The sequence below is a fragment of the Oryzias latipes genome, chromosome 20, assembly GCF_053564925.1.
Source record: "Oryzias latipes strain Hd-rR chromosome 20, Olatipes_Hd-rR_3.1".
Taxonomy (NCBI): Eukaryota; Metazoa; Chordata; class Actinopteri; order Beloniformes; family Adrianichthyidae; genus Oryzias; species Oryzias latipes.
Window position 1 is genome coordinate 18952231 of NC_136256.1, and position 25968 is coordinate 18978198.

At 39.5% G+C, this 25968-nt stretch overlaps 3 protein-coding genes across 3 annotated transcripts; 1 reads left to right on the top strand and 2 right to left on the bottom strand.

The window, feature by feature from the left end:
- The first annotated feature begins 2270 nt into the window (after positions 1-2270).
- spag6 (sperm associated antigen 6) lies at positions 2271-8430 on the top strand. Its single transcript, XM_011488840.3, has 11 exons — positions 2271-2666; positions 2750-2845; positions 2919-3085; positions 4432-4615; positions 4740-4945; positions 5709-5882; positions 5997-6149; positions 6224-6415; positions 6487-6603; positions 6682-6827; positions 8325-8430. The coding sequence occupies exons 1-11, from the start codon at positions 2642-2644 to the stop codon at positions 8386-8388; spliced, it is 1524 nt and encodes a 507-aa protein (XP_011487142.1). The 5' UTR covers positions 2271-2641; the 3' UTR covers positions 8389-8430.
- Positions 8431-13331: 4901 nt separating this feature from the next.
- Positions 13332-20527, bottom strand: bmi1a (BMI1 proto-oncogene, polycomb ring fingera). The gene is made up of 10 exons (XM_078938975.1): positions 19919-20527; positions 17309-17443; positions 17126-17222; positions 16773-16828; positions 16333-16380; positions 16137-16245; positions 15744-15786; positions 15374-15472; positions 15160-15240; positions 13332-14509 (listed from the first exon to the last, which is right to left on the bottom strand). Exons 2-10 carry the CDS (start codon positions 17418-17420, stop codon positions 14156-14158), a joined length of 999 nt encoding a protein of 332 aa, XP_078795101.1. The 5' UTR covers positions 17421-17443; positions 19919-20527; the 3' UTR covers positions 13332-14155.
- A 516-nt stretch (positions 20528-21043) lies between these two features.
- commd3 (COMM domain containing 3) lies at positions 21044-25135 on the bottom strand. Its single transcript, XM_078938976.1, has 9 exons — positions 24893-25135; positions 23552-23823; positions 22783-22894; positions 22379-22442; positions 22273-22307; positions 21757-21817; positions 21625-21681; positions 21485-21538; positions 21044-21186 (listed from the first exon to the last, which is right to left on the bottom strand). The coding sequence occupies exons 2-9, from the start codon at positions 23688-23690 to the stop codon at positions 21127-21129; spliced, it is 582 nt and encodes a 193-aa protein (XP_078795102.1). The 5' UTR covers positions 23691-23823; positions 24893-25135; the 3' UTR covers positions 21044-21126.
- Between the last annotated feature and the right edge of the window lie 833 nt (positions 25136-25968).

The window sequence follows — 25968 nt, forward strand, 5'->3', positions numbered from 1 at the left end:
TGCTTATATAAGAAATTTGTCACTATATTATCATTCTTTTAGTTGCTTCTCCATATTTCTTTTATAATTAATCATTATAATTTTAATAATTAATTTAAAAATAATTAAAAGTTTTATTGTATACATTGGAGAGAAAACTGTTCTGGTTTATGATCTTTTGTTTTACTGTTGTAAACGTTTTTGGATTCTGCAAAATCACAAAGATATTTTATTCTCGTATATTCTATAAAAATGTATTTTTTTTATTTCCCTGAATGTATATATATGTTGTTGTTGTTTCATGTATTTATTTGACGCTAGGTGTTAAACTTTAAGAATGGCTACTGTGAATGTGTTTTAAAGTAGGTCAGGGCAAACAGTCGGGGCTCCGTCCACGTCTTCGTCGCTGCCGAGCCCCGGTACGCCTGCGCAGTCGCCGCACCCCGCTCACGTTCCCAACAACGTGAACGGGAACGCCGCTGCCGCCACACCTCACACCCCGACCCGGCCCTTCGCGCAGTACGGCGGAGGCGGCAGCGGCGGCAAACCGAGGAAGGTTTCCCTGATCGGCTCGTCGACTTCCTCCGGATGACGGGAGGCTCTGGACCGAACCCCGAACACCATTTGCCGCTCAGCTAACCCCGTTTCCATGCCCATGTAGTTCCGTCGTGTAGACGACGCTTTCTCTCTTTCTCGCGCCAGTCGTTCTTTTTAAATATTACGTCATCGCGTGTACGTCGAAACTAGTGGATTGGACGGCATTTCAAAATAAAAGCACTGAGCTGTGTTTTTAACCTGAAAGAAAAAGAGAAGGAACAGAGATTTGGGGAGAAGAAGGACACAAGTGTCCTGTTGAATAAAAGCTACGTCTTTATTTTACAAAAGTGACTGACTGTTTTACGTCTTTCTAATAATGAAACGTGTTTATCTAAAAGAGCTTTCTTTAAAAGAGCTGTTTGTGCCACACACAGAGAAATCCGTCAAATAAACAATTACAAATAAAAAGTTGATTTATCTTGGAAGGAAAATTCTCAATTGGAGCAGAAAAAAAAGCCTTTTATTGAAGAGAAAACCTTACGTCTTTGGAGGAACCGGATCCCTCATCCATTTCCACATTTGGAGTGTGCCTGGTAATCCAGTATATATTAATATAGTATATATGTATATATTCAATCAGCGAGGACGTTCCCCTCCTGTTCCCATTTGTTTCTATGGGAAAGAAACAATGACACAAATAAAACATTTGAACTTAAAACTTTACACGTGTGTAGAATTTTGATCAATCCAGCATCTGATTTTTGACTGGACAAAATTAGTAAAGTTAAACCATAAAAATAAATATGACACCTTAGTCACAACTTTTCTTCATTTAAGATTTAATTTCTTATCTGTGACAAAACATTTTATAGTTCAGGAGTTTTTTTTCTGTAGAAAGACTTTTAGTAGACTAGCTCTATATTTAAACTTAAACATAAATAATTGTAATAGTTTTCTATCAGTGGATAAAAAAGAATCAGGCACCTCAGTTTACATTAGTGGATGGAGATGGAAAAGTAAAGCTCAAATTCTTTAAATTAATTTCTTTAGGAGGGTGACAAAAAAAACATTGTCAGACTTCATTTATCTTTTTATCTTTGTATCTAATTAAATATCAGCTATTATTTAGTAGCACAATTTTTATTTTCTGACATTCCTTTTTACTTTATATTAATGTAGTTGATTTCATTTTGCTGCATATCTGAACGTTTTATGTTTAAATGTGTATTTGAGGGTTTGACCAAATTCATTTGCTAAAACCTAAAGCTATGTGTTTATTTATTTGTTTGTTTATTTAGCAGTGAAAGTCAGAAGGAAGAGTTAAGCCATTTTGGTTTCTTTTAATCACAGAAATCCTTCCATTTAAAAGTAATTTTTCTTAGGACTCCAGGTTTTCGTCCACATTAGACATTTTTGATGCTTTTGTCATTTTAGATTTAACTGTTTTTGGTTACATTTTGGTTTAAAATTACTTTTAAAATGGATATTTATTCAAAGGCTGAGAGAGGCCTAAATGACCGAGAATGAATTTAAAGTTGGAGGAGTGAAGCAGGAAAATTTGATACAACCATAGTCTATTGAAAATGACATTTCTCCCCCAGTATTTTATTCCTTTTTTTGTTTTTAATAAATATTATTATTAATATATATTCCGCGCAATAATCTCCGTTATATTATTAACGTGAGCGAGTTTTTAATGTTTTTTTATCTCTGCAATGCGCATAAACAGTCCAGAAGTCTTCTCTGTCTTTCAGAAGCTGATGGCCTTTCTAACGGAGACGTTTATACAGAATCCGCCGCTTCATCGCAGGTTCCCGCCGTGGCGGCGATGGCGGCTTGAGTGACACGTCAGCGTTTAGCGGGAACGAGAACAGCGAGAGCTCTCACTCTGAATCATAATCCGTCAACCGTGGACTGGCATGCGCGGGCACGCCGCCAGAGGGAGCCGTCTTTTCTGTTTAACGATCTTCGTTGCAGACACACCAAAGCTGTTATCTTCCGGTGTGTTGCCGGGGCAACAGTACCCACAACAACAGCTCGGGCGCAACAATCATTTCAGTTACAGAGAGGTCGTCTTGTTTGTGCAAACTGCATCTTAAAATCAAAATATTTGAAAGAAGTCACGATGAGCCAACGTCAGATCATTCAAGGTGAGCTCCTTTTGCAGTTGGCTTCACAGAAAAGATGAAGAACTCTTTTATTTAGACATTTTGATTTGCTTTTTATTGTGCAGTCTTTGAGCAGTACCAGAAATCCAGAATGCAGTTTGTCCAAACCATCTCTGATTTGGCAGCCAGACCGCAGAATATAGAAATCCTTCACAATGCAGGTAGAGAATTTTTTACTGATGCTGGATTTCAGACATTGTCAACGCAGTTCTCACCTGCCCATTTGTCCTGCAGGTGTGATGTCCTTACTGCGTCCTCTGCTGCTAGATGTGGTACCAGGCGTCCAGCACACAGCGGCTTTGGCTCTGGGCCGCCTGGCGGACAGCAGCAACAGCCTGGCCGAGGCTGTGGTGAAGGAGAACATCCTCCCTGACGTGGTCCAGTCTGTGACCTCCCATAATGTGAGCATCTTCTAATCCTCTCTTTTTTTTTTTATGAGCCGTCATGTGATCCCAGCATCATTCCATGATCACTATCTGTCTGCACGCCGGGCCTGAGGGCGCCAGCCCCCTAAATGTGATCATATGGGGTTTCCTTGGCTGCATGTATTTTTTCTAAGTTTGTTTTAGTGTTAATATGTGCTGTTTATAACAGAGCTATGGTAACATAGTAATTTCTCCTTAGTGGGATCAATAAAGTTTTATTCAAATCTGCTTGATTCTATTTTGGAGGTTCAAAATAAATAGGATGTATTCAAATTTACGTCCATCAAAGTAAAAAAAAAAAAAAGAAGTAAATCTAACTGATTTAATTTTTCACTCATATTTTCAAATTATATTTTACAATGAAACCAAAAACTTTAAAATTACAGTTTACTTTTTTAAACAACATCGTTTTTATTTTATTGTTGTTAAAGCTGGATTTCCCCTAAATTAAGATATCAGTTCAGTTAGCGGTTTTTGCTACTGCACACTAAAAACTCCATAGTTAAAAACAACCCAAGTTTGGTTGTTTTTAACCCAACTCCGAGGTTAAAAGGGGATTAACTGTTTGATGGGTTATTTTAACTGAGGAACAAAAATCGTGAATTGGATTAAATAATAATTATTAACACAAAAATTGGTAGTGGTCCAAAAACTAAACCATAACCATAATACAACTGGGGAGAAGAAATAACCCAAGTGTTTTAAGAGTGTGTATTTCTTGAGCCGATGTGGTTGTCTGATCTTTATTTCCTAAAATGGTTTGTTTTTCCTTCAAACATCCATTAGAAAAGGCTGAAAACAGAATGCTTTCTAGTGTTCATCCACTATAAACAAACTCCTTGGGTGCATTTCCAAAGCGTTTTGTTTTGGCTTCTCTCTGCAAACACCAGTCTTTTCCTTCTTCCTCCTCTGCAGCCTCTTCTTCAGCTTTGTGCTTTGTTCAGCGTGCACCATGTGCTTTGGCTTCAAATCCCCTCTTCAGATTGCTCCAGACCTTTTTTTAGTGCTGTCAGAAATCCTGACTGCTTAATGAGGTTCTGCAACACACTATTAGTGAAAAAATAATAATAATAATTCTGTTATTATCTCTTTTGTTCCACTTCAAATTTTTGCTGCTAACTTCCAATATTTCATCAAAAATGGTGAGTTTACAATTGCAATGATCAAGTTTTTTCCCCCACAGAATTTACTTTTGGTGATTTTTTTTTTATTACAGTGCAAAACTTTCTTTCACATGAATCCAGAACTAAAACGTAAAATGCCAAAGTTTCGGACAGAGCTGTGAGCAGCGGTTCTTTTGTCTTTGGTGTGTTTGTGTGCAGAGGTTCCAAAAGAAGGCTGCAGCGTTTGTGCTCCGTGCCGTTTCCAAACACTCCCCTGAGCTGTCCCAGGCTGTGGTGGACTGTGGGGGGGTGGATGCTTTGGTCCAATGCTTGATGGAGTTTGACCCCGGGGTTAAGGAGGCCGCCGCCTGGTCTCTGGGCTGCACAGCACGGCACAATGCAAGTAGGATCACAATTCATGGCATCTTTCTTTAGAGTTTTTTTTTTTTGGTAAATACATTTTCATTTAAAATATTTCAATTGTTTTCTTTTTCTGCTGATGTTCTCCTCTTTTTGCTCACCTGCAGCTTTGTCACAGACGGTTGTGAATGCTGGAGCTGTCCCCCTCCTGGTGTTGTGTCTGCTGGAGCCAGAGATGGCCCTCAAACGCATAGCAGCCTCCACCCTGAGTGACATCTGCAAACACACGCCGGAGCTAGCCCACGCCGTGGTAGACGCCGGCGCCATCCCACACTTGGCACAGCTGATCCTCAGTCGCGACACCAAACTTAAGGTGGTTTTTCTCTGCATGTAAATTTTAAATATTTAGTTTTCTTTTTTTGTCATAAAAAATACACTCAAATAAAATATCTAAAATAGTTGAATGTCTATCTTAATGTCAGCTTCTTTTGATTTGAAAAAATACCTAAATGATAAGTGTGGAAGTGTGTTCATAGTTCAATATTTCAATAGTCGTGACTCAACTTAAAGTGCACAAAATTAAAAAACAACTTTATTTTTTAAAAATCTAAAAAAAAATGTTAATTATTATTTCACCCAAGTTTCATGAGATATAAATGCAAATTTTGTTCAAATGTGTGTTGAAAAAGGCAGGGTAGATATTTTTAATTAATATCTTTTCCTATGAGACACTTTTATTTTAAGTTTGCAAGTTTTCTATTTGTAAGGAAAGCATAAAATGAGCTAAAAAAGCAGAAAAAAGAACATTAATTTTTCACTAAAAATATGAAGTTAAAATAATTTATTTCTTTCAGTTTCTGGAAAAATTTGTTTTGATGTTTTAACACACGAGAATTATAAGTTAACCTCTTGACACCTGAATTTATTTCCAAATATGAAAAAAAAAACTCGTTTTTGCTTTCAAATGCTAAATTAAGGCCAATTTGGAGCTTTAGTTGTTTGATGCAAATTTGTACCAGTTGGTATCAAGGAATTAAATGCAAAGACATGGAGCATTACTTAAGCTATACAAAACAAGAAAAGAATATATTAAAAAATATATTTAAAATAAGAAAACCTGCTTTTTTCCCCTCCAGAGGCAGGTGTTCTCCGCTCTTAGCCAGATTGCGAAGCATTCAGCCGACCTGTCAGAGATGGTGGCCGAGGTTGGCGTGTTTCCCGCAGCCATGACCTGCCTCAAAGATCCGGATGAGTACGTGCGGAAGAACGTGACCACTCTGATGAGAGAGATGGCGAAGCAAACAGCAGAGGTACTGGATGCTCCCACCTCACAAATCAAGAATGCCTCTTTCTACTGTTCTTTTTGGAGATCATCATCTTGAATTGACTGAATTTGGGTCCTAAACTCTGACTGATGTTTCTAGCTGTCTCAGCTGGTGGTAAACTGCGGTGGCTTGGGGGCGGTGATTGACTACCTGAACGACTGCAGTGGAAGCCTGCGGTTGCCGGGGATCATGATGCTGGGATATGTGGCATCTCACAGCGAAAGTCTCGCCATGGCTGTCATTCTTTCCAAGGTATGCCTTTTGTAAAGCTTTGGATCCTTCAGCAGCTGGAGGAAGTCAGCCCACTCTGTTTTTGTGTCCTGCAGGGGGTGTCACAGTTAGCTGTGTGTCTGTCTGAGGAGCCAGAGGATCACATTAAAGCTGCCACCGTCTGGTCTATTGGTCAGATCGGACAGCACACCCCTGATCACGCCAAGGCGGTGGCCACGGCAAACCTGCTGCCTAAAATTCTCAAGCTCTACACGGATGCCAGCAGCTCCGAGGACCTGCAGGCCAAGGTAAGGAATGCAGCACACTTAGGTGATGTTTCACTCTCACAGAGGATTAAAAGAGCAATGTGACGTTTCAGAGCAAGAAAGCTCTGAAGAGCATTTTGCAGAAGTGCACCCACCTGCCGGCTCTGGAGCCACTCCTCTACGACGCTCCGAGCAAAATCCTCAAACACGTCATGTGTCAGTTCAGCAAGGTCAGGAATGAGGAGGTCCACAGCTGCTCCAAAAAAAGTTTCTGGTTGTCTCTGGTCTAATTCTTCCTGCCTCCAAAGGTGCTGCCTCACGACAGTAAGGCCCGGCGTCTGTTTGTCACCAGCGGGGGGCTGAAGAAAGTGCAGGAGATCCAGGCTGAGCCCGGCTCTGTTCTGCAGGAGCACATCAACGCCATCAACAGCTGTTTCCCTGAAGAGATAGTCAGGTGCAGAAAAGCATTTAAACCAGGGGTGTCAAACCCATTTTGGTTCGGGGGCCACATTCAACCGGTCTGATCTCAAGTGGGCCAGACCAGTAACATAAAAGCAAAATAACAGTTTTGTTTTTTTCTCAGTTGGAAAAAATGCCTCAGCCAACATGGTAGCCTAATGATTTATTATTACACATTCATTCACAGAGGCCAAAAGGTCAATAGCTTTTTGGGAACAAGACTTCTGCAGCCTCCAGCATTTTTAAATAAGTTCACCATCTGAAAATAGTTTGGATGTATACTCTAACTTGTCTGCAATAAGATGTCTGTCGCTCCATCACTGAAGGTTATTTTGTCAGTCCAGCTAATCTTCTCTTTTCCTAACTACAATTGGTGACATTTTTCTTTATGGTTAGTCTCATCGTGGTGCTGAATGTTATATTGTTTGAGCACTGCAACCTGTTGATGAGATACCAAGCATGCAGGTTTTGCATTCAGCTCTGTGAACAAATAATTCCTGGAAAGCTCAGCACTTCACTTCAACCATTTTTTTCTTATTGACAACATTTTGGTCATTATTGTGTCACTACTGATCATTCTCATAACAATGTAACAGCAGTGAGAATCTAAGAAGAACCAAACTACATCTTACCCAGGCGCAGAGCTGTTAGGATTCACTTTTGGCACGTGCAGAGAAATGCTGTTTCACCTGTTCTGCGTTTCCTTTGCTTCCCCTAGTGGCGGAATTGCGCATTATTTTCTGGAAAAAAAATCATGAGTCGCCACAGGAATGGACTAAATGTTTTTTTAAAACATCCTTAATTTTTTCAACTCTTCATGACTGGGACATATTGAACCATCTGGTGGGCCGTATGTTTGACACCTCTGATTTAAACCTTTCTACTGAGTTGCATGTAATATCTCAGGGGGAGCATTTTGTTTAAAACCTGGAGCATTTTTTCTAATTTTTTTCTACTGTACAATTTACTCTAACTACTAATTCCTTTTTAGTAACCTGTTTATGTAAATTGTATATACATATGATTATATTACACCATAATTTCACAATAGTCTTGAAACTGTCCACAAAACTCAAATTTAGTCTTTTTTTTGCAGCAATAATCACTAAAATTCATTTCTTTATGTTTTCAAGTGAAAGATCCAACATGTAGAAACAAAATAAAAATCTACAAATCCACATAGAAAACACAGACGAGGTCAGAACAATATGAAAAATGTCAGGACTCCATTACACTGTACACATTGTTTTAAGGATTTATTCCAAGGAGTATCACAATAAAGTGTCATATCTTTTTTATGTTTTTTAAACCAATATTTCAAACCTAAATACCTTTTGAAAACTCCCACATTAAATTTAGAATGAAAACAATGCTATGGGGGGGGTCATTTTCATATCTGCGTCATTGTAAACAGCTGATGTGAGTTTCATGGGGACTTGTGAGGATGAAGTAAGTCAGAACGACAAAATCACTTTTTTGTGTTTCATTACAGGTACCACTCCCCTGGCTACTCTGAGGTCCTTTTGGAGCGTTTAGAGAACTACCAACCAACCTGAAAGACATGCCTATTTAACATTAAACTGTGCAGCAACACAAAACCCTGTTATCAGATAGTTATTGGGAGTCTGTACCTTAAAAGTCCATTTCTGTCTTCATGTGATTCAATAAACTGCCTCTGAAGAGGTCAAAGGTCAGCTTCCAACCACACCAGGTGGATAGAAATACAAAATCTAACTGGATTCCTGATGATATTCACACACTGATCTAGAGTTTTAAGTTTATTAGACTGATTGGAGGGTTTTTCAAACTCTGGTCGCTCCTCATGACACCATGTATCTCTCCTGCGGCTCATTCTGCCCCCTGGCGGCCGCGTCTGTTCACTGCACCTGAGCTGGAGGCGTGTGTGCGCAGCAGCTGCAGCGCACATGGTGAGCGGCTCTTTGTTTACTGTCCTCCAGGGTGTCGCTTCTTGTTCCGCGCATTGTATGAGCCGGACTCGAACGCTCACCATCATGAAGTCGCTCGTTGTGTCGGACAGTTTCGATTCTCTCGAGCAGCTCTGAGAGGAGCAGCGTGTGCCGAAAAGACCAGACTGGGTTCGAGCTTCAAACCGTGAACACGATCGATTATGAACAAACATCCGGAGAGAAAGGCAATCACATTTACAATAAAGACTTTAACCCTTTTGCAATCCTAGGCACTTTAACATTGGGAGTTGGGTCATCTAGACCCACTAGACAGTGCGCTGAACCTTTTTTCTTCAATGATTTGTGATCTTCACTGGTTTCCATTACATGAAATCCTCTGCATCTTTATCCACCTTTGTCATGGTAGGAATAACACGTCAATATAAGGGTGGGGTCATAGACTAGCTCAAGGGTTAAAAGACCTTTTTCTATCAGGCTTGAGCTCAAGTGATGCGAGGCGTCTCAACGTTATTATATTTTAATGTTGAAATCAGAAGGGGAAAATTATGCTAAATGTTAATATAACATTTTGATAGAAAGCCATTTATTCTTTTTTTGTTCTTTTGTTTTAGTAAAAATGGAATGAGCCCCAAAATTCATGTGTTAAATCCAAATCACCGGATTTGAAAAAACAATGAAACAATTACGTTCAAATAACTGCATTATATTGAAGGTCTAAATAATACAGAAAATTATGGTTACTAATTGCTGTCATTTCATAAATTCAAAAGCTAAAATAATATAAAACTGAAATGTATTTTGGAATCTCTTTCTTTGTGTGTGTAACAGTGTGGATGTGAATTTCTTACTACAGGAGACTGATTTCTATGTGGGCTCTCGGGCGCCCCCTCTTGGGCTTTAGCTGTAGTAGCAGAATCTGTTCAGTGACAGACATACCAGAGGTTTGTCGTTTTGTGAAGAACTCCGTATTGTTATTTATTTTAAGTTTGTTTTTTTTAAGGGGAAAAACAATATACTATGTTATATCTTGTATGATATTCTTTGTGTTTGTTTGATGATTTAACCCTCGTGCTATCCTATGACCCCATCCTTACATTGACGTGTTCTCCCTACCATGACAATAAAGGTAGAGAGGATTTCATGTAATCCATAGACACCAGGCAGGTTCACAAATCATTGAAGAAAAAAAGTTCAGCGCACTGCTATGAGGGGTCTAGATGACCCCACTCCCAATGTTAAAGAACCTAGGATAGCACAAGGGTTAATATATTTCAGTCCAGCAAACTTTTTTAAATTAAAGCGACGTTTTCTCTATATGTTATAAAGAATATGGAGTTAAAGATAAACCAGCAAAATGTTACATAAAGAGCACATGTTTGTAAGGAGAGTGATGATTTATTTCTGATTTTTTTTTATTTACTTACAATAAGTTAAAGTGCCCAGGATAGCACAAAGGTTAAAATCACAAAACCAACCCAGTTTCAGTCAAATAAGTCGGCGTTTATATCTAATGTATTTTTTTTGGTTACCATGAAGCTAAATCATGCGTCCACAACTCATTTACACTTTAAATTAAATTTGATAAATATTTAAAGGGAAAAACACACAACAGTGTTGCTTTTTATAAGGTAAAATATGTCGTTTTTGAAAATAACAACAAAGGTTCGGATCAGACAAACATTTCACCTAAAAAGGGGGGCTTTTATCAATTGGCGGAAATGACCTTCTCTTCTGAAATGAAACTTTTGCCTGTTTGCCGTTATTATCTCGGGAGGAAAATGGAAACGGAGAAGAAAAAGAAGAGAAAACGTTCTTTTCTCTGCCGAGGAACCGGACAACTCATCCATTTCCACATTTGGAGTCTACTTGTAAATCAAGGCGCACTTGATGATTCAGTGTCTGTAATGTGCGTTGCATTATTTAGAAAAAAAAACCATTAAAAGCCCCGCCCATATTTAAAAGACAAACTGAGAAAAAGACAGATAGATTATTGCGCAAACTAGAAAAAAAGGAATAAAACCACTAAAAAAGGAAAAAATGTCCTTCAAGCTGAAACACTAATTCCGTATAGGTAATTAATTTATCGCAGCATTCTACGTTCAACCAATTGTGCTTCACTTTTTAAAGTAATCTAATCTAAGGCCAATAAGTTACCAAAAACAGTCGAATCAAAAAAGACAAGACACTAAAAACATCCTGGAATTGTAAGAAAGGTGACTTAATTTTGTGAATTTCTGTGACTCAAAGATGTGCAAACATCTTTTTCTCTCTTCTCACTTTCACCCAAGAGCTAAATAAAGCAACAAATAAATAAGCATGAACTTTTAGCAAAAAAAAAAAAAAAAGTCAAACCATCAAATTGACATTAAAACTGTTCGCGCAGTTTACAGCTATAAGACCAATCAAATGAACGGTGCAAAAAATTATGGGATGTTAGAAAATAAAAATTCTTCCACTAAAAGAAAAGCTATGTGTAAATAATTTAAAAAAAATACAAAAAAATCAAAATGAATATATATATATATTTTTTATGTGAAAGGTAAAGTACAAATTCTTCACATTTGAAATTGATATCAAACTTTATCTTTCACATAGAATTTTTTTTGAGGCCTTTTCCATGAAGCCAGAACAATAATTTTAAACATCACTGATTTTTGAGAGTCACTAAACATTTACAGAAAAAAAATGACACGATCAAAAGTGTTATGCATTAATGTAAATTAAAATGTGTTCTATAACCACGTAAAGTAGGATGTTCAACAGTGTTTTTAAGACATTCACATGTTTTTCTTAAAATCCTGCTTCATGTCAGTTCCATCAGACACGTTAAGACAATTAACTAGATATATATAAAAAGCCCAAGGAGATTCATAGGGTCAGATTTATGTTTTACAAGCATTTAGATCCTCTGACATGCAATAAAATACAATAACTTTAAGGCTTCATTTAATCCTTTTTTGAAAACAGTTTTTTTATTATTATTTTCAAACATTCTTTTTTGGAAAACAAAATTTTAAAAAATAAAAAACAAAAGTTTAGATTAGATTTTCTTTTTAAATCAATTAAACAATAAAAACTGAAGAAATCTATTTTATTGACACCCCCCCCCCCCAAAAAAAAAAAAAATGGAATTTGGATTTCTGATTTACAAAAAAAAAACGCATTGGAACAGATGGATGAATAGACCGGGAAATTACAACTTCTTGTCTTATTTTTAAAATATTTGTATTGATCTGAAATAAACAGGAAAGCTCAGTGACCATGGGATGTCTTCTTCCTAGACCTTCTCTGTCCTCTTCCATTTCCTTCTGTTTCCTCTGTGTGACTGTTTTTATCTTGAACTCTCATCTACCACTTCTTTCCTTAGCTTTCAAAGTTCTTCTCTGGAACATTTTTTTCATTGACATGATTTATTTTTCCTTCTTCACTCCAAAATTGGCAGTTTGTGACCAATATTTCCTTTAACACAAAAATGTAAAAAATCATTGTAACCCTTGTGCTATCCTTGGCACTTTAATGTTGGGATTTGGGTCATCTAGACCCACTAGACAGTGTTCTGAACCTTTTTTCTTCAATGATTTGCGATCTTCACTGGTGTCCATGGATTACATGAAATCTTTCCACCTTTATCCACTTTTTTCATGGAATTACACGTCAATGTAAGGGTGGGGTCATCTAAGATAGCACAAGGGTTAATTGCATGGTTGTAAATAAATGTGCAGATAAATACCACCTAAAAGGCATTTTTTCCCTTTACCATGTGAACAGAGCATATTATAGTAGCAGTAAACAGTTATTGTTGGATTTGTGAACTCTGTCAGACACAAAAGCCATAAGAGTTGACAAAATTGCATGATTCCCTATTTGCAGAGTTGAATTCCACTATGGGTTGTTAAAAAAGTTAAAAACAGGGACGGCGTTGACATGCTCTAACGTTAAAAATATTAATATATTTTTCCTCAAAAAATCAAAAGAAGTCAAACGTATTAGACCACGTGGTACTGCTGAATTCATCACATTTATGAGAATTAAAATAGTTTTCAATCAGACAGATTTGAGAGGTTAATTCTTAGAGAAAATTCTCTTTCATTTTCACAATATATATTGTTTTATACATTTTAAACCCTTACACATTTAAACTGAAGTTTTCACAATTAAATTACATGGGGTGTCTAACAACTTGTCAAAAGCTAAAATATCTCCAAAAAGTAATTATCTAAGCTAAAACACAAAACCAATATTCACGTTTGCTTTAGATCTTAGTGTATCAATAATTTTTATCTATTTTTTTAAATTATAAATAAAACTGTTCCCATGTTGGACATTAAAACTAGTCATAGGTTTACAAAAAAAAACTTCCTATAATTTTTTTTTTACAAACTTCTCACATATGAAAAAATAAAATGCAAGCAGATAAAATTGAATAAACCCAGCCATTTCATTTGCACAAAATAGATTTTAACTGCAATTGTGACTCTGGTGACCATTACTTCTACAGTTTAATTTCCATGGATTTTTCTTTGTCATCAAAATTTAGCAGCTAGATTTGACAAACTGATCAAACGTCTCCATACGTGTAAAATGTTTTATTTAGATGTTTTATACTGTGCAACAGTAACAATACAATAAGTTGTCCATACAATCCAGCGATACAAAGACAAAAACCAGAAACATCAAAACATGTCATTGAGCGTGAAATGAAGCTGAGCCCAAGTCTTTCCCATAGAAACAAAGGGGAACAGGAGAGGAACGTCCTCGCTGATTGAATATACATGTCTGGATTTGCAGGCAGACTCCAAATGTGGAAATGGATGAGTGATCCGGTTCCTCCACAGAGATAAGGAAGTTTTCTCTTCAGTAAAAGTTTTTTTTTCTCCTCCGTTTGAGCATTTTCCTTCCAAGATAAGAGCAAACGGGCCGCAGCTCTTTAAAAAAAGACTGCAAAGAAAAAACTGTGTGGCGCAACCCGCTCATTCAGAAGTGTCACCATGGAGCATGCATGTTCAAATGAACTTCAAAATATCCCAAAGCACATGAAAAACATAATCATGAGAAACACGTTTCATTATTAGAAAGACGCAAAACAGGACACCTTCAGTCACTTTTGTAAATAAAGACGTAGCTTTTATTCAACAGGACACTTGTGTCTTTCTTCTCCCCAAAATCTCTGTTCCTTCTCTTTTTCTTTCATTTTAAAAACACAGGTCAGTGCTTTTATTTTGAAATGCCGTCCAATCCACTAGTTTTAGACGTACACGCGATGACGTAATATTTAAAAACAACGAATGGAGCGAGAAAGAGAGAAAGCGTCGTCTACACAACGGAACTACATGGGCATGGAAACAGGGTTAGCTGAGCGGCAAATGGCGTTCGGGGTTCGGTCCAGAGCCTCCCGTCATCCGGAGGAAGTCGACGAGCCGATCAGGGAAACCTTCCTCGGTTTGCCGCCGCTGCCGCCTCCGCCGTACTGTGCGAAGGGCCGGGTCGGGGTGTGAGGTGCGGCGGCAGCGGCGTTCCCGTTCACGTTGTTGGGAACGTGAGCGGGGTGCGGCGACTGCGCAGGCGTACCGGGGCTCGGCAGCGACGAAGACGTGGACGGAGCCCCGACCGGACTCCCGGCTTTGTCGCTGGCGGAGTCGCTCTCCGCGGCGGATCTGTTGATGCTGTTCTGGCCGTCCTGCTGAGCGTGCTTCACCTTCATCTTCTTACAGTTGGGTCGGACTCGGTACTTGAGGGGAAGCGGGCCGTTCTGCCGGGGGAAAAGAAAGAAGACGCCATGAAAACCGACCGTTTGCCCTGACCTACTTTAATGTTGGCCATTTGACATGATCAAAATAACAACTATTTAATGAAAATTTATAAATAAAATGCTTTTTTTAACGGTAAAATTTACACCTAGGGGAAAAAAATAAAAGCAATATTCTTAGATAATTAAATAACTAACTAACTAAATAAATAAATAGTAATATTTCAATAAACAACTAGGCTACCTAATATGATGACATTTTTTAGTATCACTATCTTTGACAGTCAAATATTAACGAAATATTAAAAAAAAAAATTTAATGCACGTTTGCTTACATACAATTTGCAGCATCTTTACTTGCAGCCCAAAACTAAAATAAAAATGTGCAAAAATTGAAAAGTTATTAAAAAAACAAATGGATAAAAGTTCAAAGCTATTAGTCAAAAGATAAAATCAAATGATTAAAAAAAAAAACCAATCAATTTTCATACAAATTGCACAAAGTCCTCAAAAAAAGAAACTGATTTTTGTCTAAAAAAACATTTTTAATTTATATACTATTTTTCCTCTCCAGCTGACTATTAATAAATCCATGTATTTAAATCCTAGTCTTTTATATAAAAAGGAATCATACGTCAAAAAAAACCTCTTACCCTTCTCCACGTGTAGATATACGCTATATCCATTAATGTGTAATAATCCTTAAGAGGCTCGTCTTCATACATGACTTCAACCTAAACAGAAAAAAAAAAAACTTTTTACAGCTAAAGAAAAAAGAAAATGATCAAATGTTTGAACACTGATTTTATTTACTTTGTTTTATCAGAACTAAAAATAGAAAGACACGAAAAGGGTCAAAACACAGACCTGGTAGGTGTTTGGGATGTCCATTTTACTGCGCAAAAACTTCCTCAGATGCATAACTGTCATCGCTGCTGGACACTGCAGGTACCTTCTGTTAGTCACCTATGCATGAAATAAAGTACATTCCAAAAGGAAAAATTATAATGACATAACATTCACTTATATAAGCTCAGATTCAGTATGTTTATTTAAAAAAAAAGTTATTCATCTTTATCAAAATAATTTGTTCACCTTAAAATAAAGTACTTTTTGTGTGTAACATTTAAAAAAAAAAAGATTGCACTCAATCTGTCATTTGTTGATTTCAGAATAAAGTTCACCTATAAGTGAGAGTTAACTGAGAAGTTTTGGAGTATAAGACGAGGTGAGATACCTGATCCCTGCACTGCTTGTCATCAGCTCCACCTCCTGCACATCTGCACATCAGAACACACCAGTCATCCTTTATGACCAGAGATCTCCACTTCCAGTTTAGTTGTGAAATGATTTCAGCACAAAATATTCCTGATAAGTTAATATAAATTTAAAAAATGAAGAAGCATCTTTTGTCTGTGTGGATTGATGGAGACAACGTAAATAGCAAAACATGATGAATTAATTAAATTACTGTGGCGATTAAGTACCCAGAAATTATACAGAAAAATATTTTATATAATTAAACCTTTTGACACCAGACCTGATGGATTTTAATTGTCATTTCTGATCAAGTTTACTATTAAAAAATCAGTTAAAATTATGTTAGAATTCTTTCAAAATAAAAGCTCACCTGCTCTGATCAAAGAACTCAATAGAGAGGCTGATGATTTCATCATCTGTTATTATTCTCTTGTCTTCATCTGCCACCTCCCCCCGATCTTCATGTGACCCATTCGAGGCTTTGGAAAGGAACGAAAGCAGGTGAATGATCCGACGGTTGTTCAGAAACGACTCATCTGACAGACCGAGAACGCATTCTGACTCACCATCCACGGGGTGCTCCGCATAGAAATCTCTCCTCCTCTTCATTTCATCTGAGGAGGTTCAGAGAGGCGACAGTTCACTTTCGGTTCTCAAAAACAGTTTTGCTGAGGTTAACGTGTAACACAACGGACACAGCAAACACTGGAAAACTGATGTGCAATATTTACATATAGTTAAGGGTAAAAATATGTATGCTGAAATGGAAAACCAAAACACATCGGAAAAAATAAAAATTCCCGAATTAATCATAAAGTTACCACAAAATTTGAAAAATGTATATCGTGGATCAAAAGCATGATATTCTTAATTTATATATTCCAATTTATTTTCTTAAATCAGCTTTTAAAGTCAGAACTCTCTCTGACCAAGAATGATCAGAAGTTAGACACCAATCTGCTTGATAAAAGAACTCAACTGTAAATTCGACCCAAAAAGATCTTACTTTTAAAGAGTCCTGGCACCAGTTTGTACACAATGTCCTGTAAAGTTTTGTCCGATCTGCAAAGAGGAAGAAAAACTATTGAAAAATGAAGAAACACACACATAGAGGAGCTTTTCTGCAACAAAAATAGCTACATTTTTTAATGCATAATGTAAATAGATTTGTGAAAAGTAGAACAAATTTGTCCATATAAGTGAGTGTTTCTTTAGTTTTTTTTTTGTTTTTTTCTGAAACCATCCTGCATGGAGGAGTGAGAGTCCACACAGGTATTATAAGAAATAATATAAATATGGTTTTTAGGAGTTAAAGATCACAATTGAAGCAAAACAAACGCAGACATATACAGTCCTCACCTAATGTTGAGCAGAGGCTTGGTTTTATGCACTTGCACGTCACAGATGGGACAGTATTTGCTGGTTTCCAGGTAGCGCACGATGCACATTTTGCAAACTGCAAAAAGTGGAAAATATTTTTCCCCTGACAGACGAAAGATTTCCACTGATTTATCAGATATAAAATCAAGAAAAAGTTCTCACATGAGTGGAGGCATTCAATGATGGTGGTTGCATCTATGAAGTATCCTCCGCAGAGGACGCAGATGAGGTGAGGATTGAGCTCAGTGATCTTTATCCTGGTCGTGCGGTGCATGTTGGGGGAATGAACAAATAATTCTGTGGGAAAAGAAGAAAGGGAGAGGAAAAATGGTGACGGTTTAAAAAAAAATGCGCTGTGTTGGAGGGAACTCGCTGCCTTTTGCTCTAAAGCAACATAATCTAAGCCAGAAATCCCGGAGGCTGCGGGAGGGAGGCGGGTTCATCATAAATCTGTCACCTGCGCAATGAGCTCTCAATTAAATCACTGGAGGAGTTGATTGCTTGGAGGCGAAAAAAGGTGTCTCATCTTCAGATTTTTGGAATGAATTATTTAAAATTTATCTTAAAAATCTAATTATTTCGACGTCAAAAGTATTTACCCAAAGATGCGCGAACTGCAGAGCCGCGCGCTCATCATGTCAGGTGTGCCACCAGGGCTGTGTTGGATTGTTTCTATGGAAACACGTTTTTTTTCTTTATTGCTTTTATAGCTGATCGCCAGTGAATACAACGAGACAGGAACCAAAAGAAGAGCGCCCGGTGAGCGCCGGGAAGGAAACAGCGAGCACGTCTCCGTCCCCTCCGCGCGCACAGCCAGTCAGCCACTGGACTGCAGGCTGCCGACATCACAGGCTGCCATTTTGTGTAGAGAAAAAAAAGATCGCGTTGGCTCAAGGGGCTCTCCTTCATAAACGGAAAGAGCGACACACAACAGGTCGGCGGATGTTTGTGGACCGCAGCGGGGAGTGGATGAGGTGAAGCTGGAGGCAGACCGGGGCGTTTGTGCTCTTCGCTTTGCGCCGTTTTATCATCATTTTTCACAGCGTGCAGCAGCAACATGGCCAGACAGCCACTGCGCAAAATGAGACGCAAACTTGTACTGATTGCTTTATTTCTGCGCATCATGAACTCATCTGTATGTGCGTGGGTCCAAAGTATTATTTTCTTTTATGTTTTTAAAAAATGCCGTTAGGCTTTCGGACGAATCTGCAGCCTTGGTGCATAATCTATTTAAACAGCACTATTTTTGCGCCAGTTTGTGCGGGCAAATAAAAATACAAAAACATCTACCGAAATATGTAGGAAAAAAAAAGAGTTTAGATCTCCATAAAAAGCGACCTTCTGTTAGCCTGCATGACAGCAAAACCGACTGTCGGTACAGAACCCGAATCCAGCTGCTTCCAGCGCTATCATCGCACGAGCAAAAAAAACAAACAAACAAAACACCTCCACTCATAAGTGGTACCTCACTTGCGTATCCAGAGACTTTTTTTGCGCTATGAATTGAAAGGTGTGTGTTTAAGCCACTCATGTCTGCCAGTGGACCCATGAGCAAAGGAAGCAACAGAAGTCAAAAAAGTGCGTAACAAACGAATATTGTTGTTGAGAAGCAGCAGCGCCAAACAGCCGCAGGGGCTGCGTTTAGTGGTTGAAAACAGTGGATGACAGAGAAACTCATGGGCATTCAATAAAACAAAATCAAATCTGAATTCATGGCTCTGGTAATGACCTAAAATCGTATTCTTCCCTGAAACATCCAGTAAACAAAAAGAAAACAAACGCAGAGAAAGGCTGAGACGGAAAGGGGAAAAACACGTTTAGAGTCTTGGAGGATAAACCAACATCCTGGTTTAATAGGACTGTTTTGAAGGATGTCAAACCAGCAAAACTGAAAAAGATTAGATTGATCTGAACCCAACAAGTCACGTCCTTTCCAGGGAAAATTGGGATTTCACCTCATTAGACAAACCCGACACTTCAGTCTGTTCATTGTCACAAAAAACCTGTAAACTATAGCTAGCCCAACTTAATTTTTTCAAACAAGCTTGCTTTTCCCTGATTGAAATAGTTCACTGACTGGTGAGTTTAATTAAATAAATAAAAATTAAAAAAAAAAAATCAAGCATTTTGCGTTTTCAACAAACCAACAAATCAAATCATTGCCTAAACACTCCAAAAGCCTTATTTTTCGTGATCCAACTTTTACCAAGTTGAAAATATTTAAGCCCAAACGAAAAGAAAGCTCTGCCTCCTCGTCCCCTTCGTGGGAGCTTCCCAAATTAAGTTAATAGATTTCTAATCCATCCACTTTCTCCAAAAAACAACCATAGGTCCACTTCACAACACCCCTGCCATCCCAATTCTATAAATTGAACCCGCTGCGTGGAGGAACGGGCTCTGGGCGACCGTTTAGAGCACTTGCTGGCGTTAATATCGCAGCCAAGCAGCCTCGATTCCCCCAGATCCTCCACTTTACACAAATCCAAACGACGCAGCGCAAAGCCCAACCGCGACTAGCCTTTACAGTCAGAATGCTGAGGGTTCATTCGAGCAGAGGGGAGCACGCGTGGGTCTGACCGTACGATCGTAGCCGTGAGTGGAAGATGTTTTGCAGAAAAAGAAAGTGGTGCGCAGACACGGTCGGAGCTCCACGTCGGTGATCGCCGCAGCCACCTCTGAAAGCCCCGCATCCACCGCTGGATCGGAGCGGAAAACGCAGCAGAACAAAGCCCGAAGCGTCTGCGTAAGATCGTCACGACATCCGAGACTTACCTGAAGGCTCGGGGGGGAAATCGGTGGGTCTTGATGCGGACAGACAATGAAAGTTGGGAGACGATCAGCAGAAAATGAATAGGAGCCGAGCCGCCATCTTGAAGCAGGCTGCAGACGCTGTCAGTGGCGGAGAGCGCACGGCGGACCGGAGCGCATTTCAGATGTGCGAATAAAGAACTCGTTTCCTCGATGCTTGCGCCACGCGTGCGTATCCGATCTCCCGAAGACCCCGACTCTGCCGCTTCGGCTCGGCTTTCAGCTCGCCAGAGATAACTTTGCCTCCAAAATATCCGCTTTGCCCCCCAGTGAAACGCACCAGTGTGTGTGTGCTCTGTGGAAACTGACACCGTCCCCAAAATGGCTTGTAGTTCGACCGCCCCGCTTTGGTCACGTGGTTTCGTCACTTAAGGGTGACCGGGAATTACTGTCGGTGGACGAATTTTCCCCAATTCTACTGCGCAACGGCATAAAAAGCAGAAAAATCCTACATTTGATGGTAAATGTCACGTTTAAAAGCAGTGCATTCTATCGGTTTGAGCCGAAATGACGCGAAACACTTCGACTCGTGACGCACGGTATTAAAATAACCCGCAATCCACGTTCAGGGACTTTAAACACGCAAACAAACCGGCACGTTTGTTGGAGGCTCTGCAGCTGGCACCAGAGGGGCTTATAATGGTGCGCACTCGCCTTTCTGATGTTAAAAATAACAGCAGAACACGCGCGTCCGTGCCGCTGATGCCGTCCAAAGCTTCACTCCCCCCTGACGACAGCTGCCTTAATAAGGTCTGCTGATAGCCGCTCGGTTAGAAGACGTTTGGGTGACAAATGGCTCTGGAATGGAACCCATTCGAATTCTGACATCTACAGAAGAAAAAGGAAAATACTCCACAATATCCTCTTAATGGATTGCAGTCTTTACCTTGTAAGTAAAGACTCGCAGCCTCTTCTGATGGGATTTTGGAGTGTCATCCGTGGTCGCCTTTCCAGTAAAGTCTCAAATTACTTAAAAGGCTGCTATGCGCCTTTCACTGATAAAAATAGGAAAATAATTTCACCCAACTGTGACTGAAACACAATATCCATGCTTTGTTTTTACTTATAAGCTTCAATCAAGACACCCAATAAACAAAAGAACCAAATATTTTTATTGGGGGAAAAAAGTCATTTTACAAATATTCATAAGTGATGAAGATGAAGGAGCAGCGTCACACCTGGCTGGCTTTCTCCACGCTCTTGGCAGCATCCTTCAGCTTTCCAACTAAATCCTGAAACCGCGCAAAAGCCGCTGATCAGAGACCAAACAGGAAATTAGGAAGTACTTTCATATTTTGCGGCCACGTTTTCAACCTGAACATGTCAACATCTTCGAAATATTTTTCCAAAATAATTTCAAATCAACTTTCTGTCAGTAAAATGTTTTTTACTTTGCGTCTGCGGTAAATACATTTGCGCACATTTACATTCCACTGCACAAAAAGCGCAAAGAAGATGCGTTTGGTTTGAAGATATTGCAGATTTTCCCATGTTTAATTTCATGTCTTCATCCTTGAGTTCTGTCTTTACCTGCAGCTGCTCTGCTGTGCAGCTAAAATCGACATCTTCAGAAGCTCCTCCAGTCTGGCAAAAGAATAGACAGCGGGGTTTGCGCACGGGCACGTGCAGTAAAACAGCACTAACGCAGAGAGACGAACCGGCAGCTATACCTCAGTGCTCAATGATATCAAGTAGAAGGGCTCGTTGACCTTGTCCAGCTGTCCGTTCTGGTGAGGAAACGGCGTTTTAAAATAACAATAAATAAATCATGCAGCACCTTTATTACAAATCCAAATCTATACCTTCATCTGATACTGCAGGCGCCATGAGACGTCTTTAATGTGAGCTGGACCTCTGCCTATGCTGGAAGACATGAAAAAAAAGGAAAAGGGTGGCCCAAAAATGGAATTTGAGACTTTTCTTCTACTTTTTTCATCTTTGTATTTGAATAAAAATATTTCCTTCAGATTACAAAAAGGCACATTCTGACTTTTAATAGCTTATTTATTCAATTTTTAAGTTTGAAACTTCCAAAAATACTCAAAGAACATTTTGCTCTCAGGATGTCAAGAGATGTATTAAACTAAACCACAAATCATTGGAGAAAATGTTTTTTTTTTTTTTTTTTTTTTAATTTAACACTGACATTCTGACATACCAATAAAGCTGCCAATTTGGCTCTGTTGAGCAAAAATGTTCTCCAAAGTCAAATTTGACCTTTTATGGACTCCGATTGTTGAGACACACAAGCAGAGCAAAGGAGTTTCCTTCATCTGCATGAAAACTTTTTTTTTTTTTTTTATATCTTCTATGTTTACCTGGATAAAATAAGCTCCAAGTCCTTCTTGTGTTTCTGGGAAAACAGGAGTAAACTGGTTATCCAGGATCGATGACATGAACGTGTTTTTCTTTAATTCTACAAACCTGAAACGTGGTATAGAATGTTTCTACTCTTTCTGTGTTGAATGTGAGCTCCTCCAGGCTGAAGCTGCAAATGAAACAAGAAAACTGTTGAAGGATAAATGCTCTTCAAAGGGATGCAAAATAAATCAACAAAAATTAGGTTTTGGTAAGCCAAAGGAGGAAAAGGTAAAAAGTATTTTTAAAAGGTTGCGTAAATGCGTAAAACTCACATCTGGCAGCACAGATCCCACATGCAGAAAGGAAGCTGCTTTTTCTGATAAAACTATTTGGATCTCATGAATCGCTTTTGTGAGATTCCACAGCATGATCTTTTTTTGCTTGGTGTTGTGTGCCGGGGGCTCAGTTGTGGTTCATTATGGGCTGTCAGTGGCAGAGAGACAAGCGGGCTGCCTGCTGTCTCCTACCTTATGGTGGATTTGTCCGCGTTGTGTTTGACTGCTTCCAGGATGAAGGTGGTGGCGGCGGCGTGGATCTGCTTCAACAGGATTTTGTCCAGGTGCTTCAGTTCAGGCAGATCTGTATAAAAAATAATAATAATAATAAAAAGATAGATAGATGCTGCGATCCAGACGCGGGTTTCCTGGATTGACGCGCGGAATGGAAATCAATGCTGATTTGCATGTGAATGGGCCCCTCAGCTGCATCAGCCGGGGGCCCTTTGTTTGTTTGCCATGTGGACGCTCCACTTTCTAAACAATTCTGACACGAAAATGAGCTGGAATGCTGCAGAAGCTGGAGGACGGAAGGTCCGGGGACACAGTCGGAGCGACCAACAAAGTCCGACATGGATGGTTCTGCAGAACCGAAGTCCAAACCCGCCCGGAGCTGCGATCCGGGCTCTAAAAACGAACAGACAGATGACCAAGAGCAACCAGAACCCCCAACGCAGCCGAACATGATACCGTTTCTGAGCCGATTGGTTCTGAAGTGACAACAGCGCGTTCATGCGGCGCTGACGCCGCGGAAGTCGGAAGGACAGCCTTTCGCGCGGCGCCAGCTCGATTCCTTCACCACTGTCCGGCAGAAACGGCGAATCCGTGTCAGGATCCGCGGGAAAGATCCAAACACACCGACACGGATCCGTTTAGCGTCCATCCGAACGGATACCGGAAGCAGCGGCGGAGACAAAAGCCGAAGTGACGAGGCGAGGTGGTGGTGAAGACGGAGGCTCACCGAGCACCGCGGGATCTCCGCGCGAGAACAGCAGACTCCTAAAACACGCGTCCACCACAACCGGGAAGCTGCACCGGTCCAGAACCGTCTGGTCGCCCAGAGACTGCAGTCCTCTCTGCACAGACTCAGACAACTCCATTTTGCAGAGAGCGAACCACGTGACGCATCAGCTGATCAGGCGCGTGCAGCAAAACGAGAAGCAAGGAGAGAGAGAGCTGCAGCTGCAGAACTCCGCAGAAGCTCCTGGCTGAAGGCGTCGGTTTGAGCTCCGACTGCAAGGGAAAGGCAAACAAAACAGGTGGTAAAGGAGAGAGTTCAGGAGAAGGTCAGCCTCCTCCTTTTGATGACCTGAAAACAGCAATAAAACATCCACATGTGGAATGTTCTCACCATAAACATTTTAAAAATATGTTTCAGCTCCTGCGTTAAGGCGTCTGCAGATCGCATCCCTCTTTCTGCAGCTCGGTTGCTGTGCTTGTGTTTTTTGTTAATCTGGTCAAATTCAACCAGAAACATCAAAACAAACAAAAAAACATCTAAAATTAAAATGATCCGAATATGCATGCCTTCATTATTAATGGAACGGAAAAAAATGATCTTCAGTCCCACTTTTGAGGTGTCAAATGTTATCAATCAAAAATTTATATCTTCCTCCAGAGAAAGAAAGGTCGATTTTTTTTTATCCACCAAAAACTACAACTCCCAAAGACCCATCCCTTCACATTTGGTGTCCCTGAAGAGCCCCAAGTGTCCATAAATGAGTTAATTCAACACTATGCAGTGGTTTGTAGATATGAATGAATGTCCTCCAATGAGGACAAATGTACATTGGTGATCAGGAGGTAGAGAAAAGAATATTCTCCAGACATAAACAAAATTACCCAACGGCCCGAAGTACATGATTTAAAACCAAATAAATGCGCAAATCTTTGCGCATTTTTCTGAAGCAAGCGCTCAGGCTGGAACGGTGTTTGTTTGGCTGTCCATCCATTCTGTCTGTGCGCTTGTTTGCATTTAGGGGACTTCCCTCCAAGATATATTTCTATTAGTTAACCTGTCAAAAAAATGACTTATATCCTAAAATTACGAGGCAGTGTGGAGCAGGAACGCCGCAGAGAGGAATTCCCCCATCTTCTGAACAGAAATTCAACTACAGCAGCAGGTCAATGCGTTGGAGTTGAATTTGCATGAGCGCCTGCAGGAAAACGTCTTCCTTATGAAGCCTGGCATGTTAGTTTGCGCGTCCTCCTTCTGGTGCACTCTTCTCGCCTCGGCTCGTGATAGAAGAGGGATGACTGCAGTCTCAGGCGTGGCCACACACGCTGCAGCTATCGGACTGACCTCTGACTCCTCGCTCTGTCCAAAGTCCGGTCTGGCTCCGGGTTGGGAAACAGATTATAAATAATGTCGGTCCGGGCTGTTGGGTTATTTAATTTTTTCATTTCAGTATCACATCTGGAGTTGCGCGTTTTAAATGTTATAAGATGGAGAAGCCCCGAAAGAAAGGACTGGGGGCTTCGAAGTCTGTTCATCTAAAAACTCAAATGTCAGGTATTTATTTATTAACTATGTCATTATGTTACCAAATCTTTTTTTGGTAAGTTCTAGTTAAATAAAATGTTGGTTTTCCTGCGGCTGGCAAACGGTTCAAGTAAACACGCGAAATCACTTCTTAATCAACAAAATGTATCCCTAAAACTTTCAGGAAAAATAACTGTTTCCAGAAACGTGTTTAATCTGGAAATGACCGATGCAAACATTAAGATTTAAACATAAAAATACAATTTAAAAAGTTTAATAATAACAATAATAATAATAAATAAACGGATGATTTGCTGTTGATTGATGCTGAAGACCTTTCCAGAAAGGGAAGGTTTGAATCCAGACAGGTCTGGATTCCAAGTTATATCAATTTATAGACTTTGACAAACTTTTTAGAAATACATTTTAAGAGAATTATTTTGGAAAAATCAGTTTAACATCATCTGCAGTCTTATGTAAGCTTTCCACAGCTCCACAGTCTCACACTTTGTTGTATCTATGGTCACCTTCCCCACAGAATGAAGCCTTGTTCTCCTCATCACCGAGCAGTTAGTATCCGTCACGGATGTGTACTAAACTGGTTCAAAAACATAAGAAAACTCTTACATTTCTGTTAAAAATAAGTTTGTCTGGTTGAACCTTGGTTGATCTCCAAACGTTAAATGCTGAAATCTGCTTCAAATTAAATATTAAGAAATGTAAGCTTTTTTCATACTAATTGTTGCCCCCAAAAAGTGCTATTTGCGACACGGAAGTGCATGCTCAGAAGGATTGCTGCATTTTACTTTTATCAAATAGATTTTTAAGAGTTAATTGTGGAAAAAAAAAAACGACCAACATTGCAATTATTGATATTGAACTTTGGGAATTAGAGA